The 6,803-nt window shown below is 41.1% G+C and overlaps 1 protein-coding gene across 1 annotated transcript in view; it reads left to right on the top strand.

The window, feature by feature from the left end:
• The first annotated feature begins 644 nt into the window (after positions 1-644).
• LOC111956958 (receptor-interacting serine/threonine-protein kinase 2-like) overlaps positions 645-6,803 on the top strand; it is a 30,254-nt gene continuing 24,095 nt past the window's right edge. Inside the window, exon 1 of the mRNA XM_023977671.2 lies at positions 645-796. Within this exon, the coding sequence (XP_023833439.2) occupies positions 725-796 (72 nt within the window). The 5' untranslated portion in view covers positions 645-724. The remainder of the gene's footprint in view (positions 797-6,803) is intronic.

Genomic DNA, 6,803 nt, shown 5'->3' with positions numbered 1-6,803 from the left:
ATTCTTGTTCTGAGAAATAAAGGCCATTCCATGCAAGAAATTGCCAAGAAACTGAAGATCTCGTACAACGCTGTGTACTACTCCCTTCACAGAACAGAGTAAATTGGATCTAACCAGAATAGAAAGAGGAGTGGGAGGCCCCGGTGCACAATATTGTATATTGTGGCGACCCGTCATTCAGGGTAGGTGGGGCCATCTGTTTTGAGCCCCACATTTTTTGCAAGAGGACAAGTACATTAGAGTGTCTAGTTTGAGAAACAGACACCTCACAAATCCTCAACTGGCAGCTTCATTAAATAGTACCCGCAAAACACCAGTCTCAAGGTCAACAATGAAGAGGCCACTCCGGGATGCTGGCCTTCGAGGCAGAGTTCTTCTGTCCAGGGTCTGTGTTCTTTTGCCCATCTTATCTTTTCTTTTTATTGGCCAGTCTGAGATATGGCTTTTTCTTTGCAATTCTGCCTAGAAGGCCAGCATCCCGGCGTCGACCTCTTCACTGTAGAATCAAAGCCAATGACGAATTTTCGAACCAATACATTCTGCTTCACTTTCTCTTCCTCTCCCTACTATTTCCACTCTACCTTCTGTGTAGACTTTTTTTCACGTGCTCTTTCCCCTTCTCTCRTCCCACACTCTGTAGAATAACCTTTACCCCCTGCTGGCCTGGTCGTTGAGGCTGCGTGTCCTGTACGAGATAGCTCTGGGGGTGAACTTCCTACACAACATGACCCCACCCCTCCTGCACCACGACCTCAAGACACAGAACATTCTGCTGGATGGAGAGTTTCATATCAAGGTGTACTAAAAAATCCTGTACTGTGTGACTGTGTGTGTGTGTGTTGTGTGTGTGTCTTGTGTGTGTGTGGTGGTGTGTGTGTGTGTTGTTGTGTTGTTGGTGTGTTGTTGTGTGTGTGTGTGTGTGTGTGTGTGTGTGTGTGTGTGTGTGTGTGTGTGTGTGTGTGTGTGTGTGTGTGTGTGTGTGTGTGTGTCAACCTCAGACTCACATTATAAAGTCTTCTGAATCCATGTTTGCAGAGGCAGTTTGTTACATTTTAAATTACATTTAGTATGACAGATGGTTTCAATTAGTGATGCACCGACATTACATTTTTGGCCGATACGATAACAATATTTTCCTTGCAAAAAAACTGATAACCGTTATTTTAAATTTTTGCAGCCTTTTAAGCATTCTAGTACAGTTAAATCAGGGTGTCCAAGTCAAATGGACGGAGGGCCAAATAAAAAATTTAGCTACAAGCCGAGGGCCGGACTGTTCGATGTTCATTGAAAATTTTTTAAATGACGCATATAGTCTAGTGAACCTAATTGAACCTACTGAAAACCTAACAAATATATTCCTTTTTCACAAGCTGCTCTTTTAGATTGATGGACAACTGGTCTACTCTCTCGGCAATGGTGTTTCTGCTCAGACTCACATTTAAAAAGAGTTGCCTTTTTTCTGGGCAAACTTCGTCACAAACTTTAATCATGCAGTTTTTGATGAAATCCCCCTCCGTAAATGGCCGGGCTGATTTAGCATCTCTTTCTGCCAAAATAAAACTGGCCTTGACAGCAGCCTGGCCTTGTGATTTGGCTTTTTTGAAACAGAGCCTGTCGAGATTTGAGGCTCGTTTTAATTCCTCTGCCTTTTGTAGCCTTTGTTCCATGTCCAATATTCTTGTTTTTGTCCGCGTGTTTCGTTTCAATGTCGTCTCAGATTATACTCTTTCAGTACCGCCACACTTTCTCCACACAGAAGAACACACAGGTTTTCCAGTCTACCTCCGTGAACATATACTCCGACTCCCACCTTGTTTGAAACCCCCCGTTCTCAGTGTCCACCTTCCGTTTTGCCAATTTTTGATGGGTATCTGAAAGTTAATTTTTACTGTGATGCTGACGACTGCTGTGCCAATAAATATTTGAAATGAAGCAGCCTACTGCTCGGTGCGTCACCGTTGCATTGTGGGAAATGTAGTATTGGTGCGTGTAAAAGATCTGCGGGCTGCCGGCTTGCTGCGGTCTGCGGGCCGGTTCTAATAATAAATCAAGATCATCCCAGGGCCGTAAAAAACCTTCTCGCGGGCCGGATGTGGCCCGCCGGCCTTTGACTCTGACATATGTGAGTTAAATAGTTAACACACACACACATGGCCACAGCGGTCTAAGGCACTGCATCTCAGTGCAAGAGGCGTCACTACAGTCCCTGTTTGAATCCAGGCTGTATCACATCCGGCCGTGATTGGGAATCCATAGGACAGCGCACAATTGGCCCAGCGTCGTCCGGGTTGTGCCCTGGGTAGGCCGTCATTGTAAATTAGAATTGTTCTTAACTTCTTATGGCTGGGGGCAGTATGAGTAGCTTGGATGAATAAGGTGCTGATAAGAGAATTTTGTTCTCCAGGTTCATAACCCATTTAAATATATCACTCCGTCTGCAAACAGAATTTGTAAGAGCCTGGTCGAATGCAAACAGACGGAGGCCCAGCTAAATAGTCAAAAAGGTTTATTCACGGAACGTTCTAAAATCAGGAATACAAAACAATTCATTTTATACTGACTTCTCACGCCCACACATTCACACAACCATACSCACACARATACAAACAGACACACACACATGCATACAAACAGACGCACACACATGTCCTGCTACCTAGCCGCCAGAGATTAGTGACCTTGTCCTTGAGACATACTCCCTGTTCTTTTCCCAAATCTCTAGTCAGGTCGGCACCAAGCTCAGACATTCTGTGTTTATAATAGAAAACACTCTGAAGTTTCTAAAACTGTTTGAATGATGTCTGTGAGTATAACAGAACTCATATGGCAGGCATAAACCTGAGAAAAAATCCAACCAGGAAGTGGGAAATCTGAGGTTGGTCGATTTTCAACTCATTCCCTATTGAAGATCCAGTGGGATATTGGTCATGTTGCACTTCCTAAGGCTTCCACTAGATGTCAACCGTCTTTAGAAACTCGTTTGAGGCTTCTACTGTAAAGGAGGMCTCATAAGGGCTCTTTGAGTCAYTGGTCTGGCAGAGTGCCACAAACTCGTGACGCTCGTTCACGTGAGASGTAGCTCCCGTTCCAATGCTTTTCTACATTATTGAAGATTTATGTTAAAAACATCCTAAAGATTGATTCTATACATCGTTTGACATGTTTCTACGGACTGTAACGGAACTTTTTGACATTTCATCTGCTCCTAGTGAACGCGCTTCGTGACTTTGGATTTGTTTACAAAACGCGCTAACAAAAGTAGCTATTTGGATATAAATGATGGACATTATCGAACAAAACAAACATTTATTGTGGAACTGGGATTCCTGGGAGTGCATTCTGATGAAGATCATCAAAGGTAAGTGAATATTTATAATGTTATTTCTGACTTCTGTTGACTTCACAATATGGCGGATATCTTTTTGGCTTGTTGGGTCTCTGAGCGCCYTACTCAGATTATTGCATGGTTTGCTTTTTCCGTAAAGCTTTTTTGAAATCTGACACAGCGGTTGCATTAAGGAGAAGTTTATCTAAAGTTCCATGTATAACACTTGTATTTTCATCAACATTTATAATGAGTATTTCTGTAAATTGATGTGGCTCTCTGCAAAATCACAGGATGTTTTTGGAACTACTGAACATAACGCGCCAATGTATACTGAGATTTTTTTTATATAAATATGAACTTTATCGAACAAAACATACATGTATTGTGTAACATGAAGTCCTATGAGTGTCATCTGATGAAGATCATCAAAGGTTAGTGATTAATTKTATTTCTGATTTTTGTGACTCCACTCTTTGGCTGGAAAAATGGCTGTGTTTTTCTCTGACTTGGCTCTGACCTAACATAATTGTTTGTGGTGCTTTCGCTGTAAAGCCTATTTGAAATCGGACACTGTGGTGGGATTAACAWRAAGATTACCTTTAAAATGGTATATTATACTTGTATGTTMTGAGGAATTTTAATAATGAGATTTCTGTTTTGAATTTGGCGCCCTGCACTTCCACTGGSTGTGATCCCGCTACCATAAACTGATTTGCCTAGTTAAATAAAGGTTACACACACACAGACACACCACACTGACCAAAAAGTTATTTTGTTGGTATTTACGTACAGTTGTAGTCGGAAGTTTACATACACTTAGGTTGGAGTCATTAAAACTAGTTTTTCAACCACTCCACAAATTTCTTGTTAACAAACTATAGTTTTGGCAAGTCGGTTAGGACATCTACTTTGTGCATGACGCAAGTAATTTTTCAAACAATTGTTTACAAACAGATTATTTCACTTATAATTCACTGTATCACAATTCCAGTGGGTCAGAAGTTTACATACACTAAGTTGACTGTGCCTTTAACTTCTCTGGGATATGTCGGGACGGTATCCCGGCTCCACTTTGCCAAATTACAAATATATTACTATAAAAATCAATCTTCATGAAATCACACATGAAGACACCAAATTAGCTACACACTGTTGTGAATCCAGCCAACATGTCTGATTTTCAAAAGGAAGTTTTACGGCGAAAGCACACCAAACGATTATGTTTAGCTCAGTACATAGCCACAGAAAAACACAGCCATTTTCCCAGCCAAAATATAGTAGTCACAAAAAGCAGAAATAAGATAAATGAATCACTAATCTTTGATGATCTTCATCAAGATGACGCTCATAGGACATCATGTTACACAATACATTTATGTTTTGTTCGATAATGTGCATATTTATATCCACAAATTCGGTTTACATTGGCGCCATGTTCAGAAATGCTCCAAAATATCCGGAGAAATTTTAATTTTCTGTCCAAATAACAGAAATACTCATCATAAATTTGATGAAAGATACATGTTTTACATAGAATTAAAGATACACTTGTTCTTAATGCAACCGCTGTGTCAGATAAAAAATAAAAAAACTTTAACGTAAAAAGCACACCATGCAATAATCTGAGACGGCCCTCAGATATACCAACATTTCTGCCATGTTGGAGTCAACAGAAATACGAAATATACATCATAAATATTCCCTTACCTTTGATCTTCATCAGATGCACTCCCAGGAATCCTAGTTCCACAAAAATCGTTGTTTGTTTCGATAATGTCCATTTTACTTATGTCTAAGTAGCTTACTTTTGCTAGCATGTTTTGTGCACATGTCCAAAACACTCGGACGAAAAAGTTATATAACAGGTCGAATAAACTGGTCAAACTAAGTAAGAGAATCAATCTTCAGGATGTTGTTATCATAACTATCCAATAACGTTCAACTGGAGAATTCCTTTGTGTCTCTAGAAGTTATGGAAAGCAAGACGATATCGTTTGGAACGCGCGGACCAGGAACTGGCATTCTGCCAGACCAATGCCAGACCAATGACTGAAACTCTCCCATCGGCCCCACATACAGTAGACGCTTCATTCCACGTTCTACGACTGTTGACATCTAGTGGAATGCGTAGGCACAGCAAAGCTAGCTAGCTAAATTGCCATAAATGTTTAATGCTTTTCGACCTGTCCCCAAATTAATATAGTTGGTTCAGAGTTTTTTTTGATATTTCAACCTGCGTGTCCTGATCGTGTTTCTGGTGTGGGTGGACAAAAACATGCGCGCGATCAAGGACGCACGCGAGCGGTCTGGTCAGCATGTAAGTCTGTGTGGTGCACGTGTTTGTCTATTATTCACGTTGTGTAGCCAGTTAGCGATAATGATGATTGTCTTCTGGGTAGACAGAAAGACTTTCTCTCCTCAATGAAATGTTAAGTAGGTTTACCTGGGCTTTTGTTTGCAAACTCTGTCATGACATATGCACAGAGAAAAAAACATTGCTATACAGCACATTCCTCTCTCGCAAAAATGCGCAATTAAAGGGTTATTACACTCAAATCAAAATGTGTTATTCTCCAGGCCTCAAAAATGGTCTTTTGATGTGATTTAAGCATTACATAGGCTCAGAATATTGAATTTCATTGTTTCTCGATAGACAATTGTAATTTTGAGAGGAAAAGCGAAAAATACTAAGTAGCTCGCTACATGTCTTATTTTAAAAGTAGATCTCATGCTAGAAAGGTTGGAGACCCCTAACGTAGACCTACATATTTGGTTAGTCTGATTGTCAGTGTCTTTTAGGAAGTCCAGGGTTGTGTTCTGTAGGGAGAAAACGTTGAGCAAAACGGGAGGTACTACTTGAATAAGAACATTGATTTTCACTTTTCGCTGCAAAACAGTTTGTTTACGTGTGCCCTACTGAACACGACCCAGCTCTCCAACAGCTTGTTGTCATTGGTGTCTACACCCCAACCCGAGTACTCTTCTGCCACATCTGGTCTCTTGGCCATCCACCCCTACAGAAGGGCAGCTCCGCTAGCCCCGTCCAAGCTCTTCTCTGTCCTGGCATCCCATGTTATAACCAGTTTCACCCTGATGCTAGAACAGCAGAGTCCTGCCCATCTTCTGGAAACGTCTGAAACCCTACCTCTTCAAAGAAGTATCTTTAAATAAGACATCTGTCTTATTCCCATAAGTTTACACTTGTCTTTTCCTACCAGTACTGACTTTGTTGACAACATCTTTATTGAGGAAACATGTACCTAGGGCTACGACTCTGATACGCGGTTGTCCTCACCTAGCTATCTTAAGATGAATGCACTAACTGTAAGTCTCTCTGGGTAGGAGCATGTGCTAAATGACTCAATGTAATGTACATGTCTGTCCAAATAGCAGACTTTGCATGTCTAAATGCGCCAGCTGTCGATCAGTAAAAGGCTCGGGAATCCAAGCCACCTGAGATGGGGGCACCAGTCAT

Source organism: Salvelinus sp. IW2-2015, linkage group LG32, assembly GCF_002910315.2.
Source record: "Salvelinus sp. IW2-2015 linkage group LG32, ASM291031v2, whole genome shotgun sequence".
In the NCBI taxonomy this organism is placed as follows: domain Eukaryota; kingdom Metazoa; phylum Chordata; class Actinopteri; order Salmoniformes; family Salmonidae; genus Salvelinus; species Salvelinus sp. IW2-2015.
This window is presented reverse-complemented; position numbering and strand designations above follow the sequence as displayed.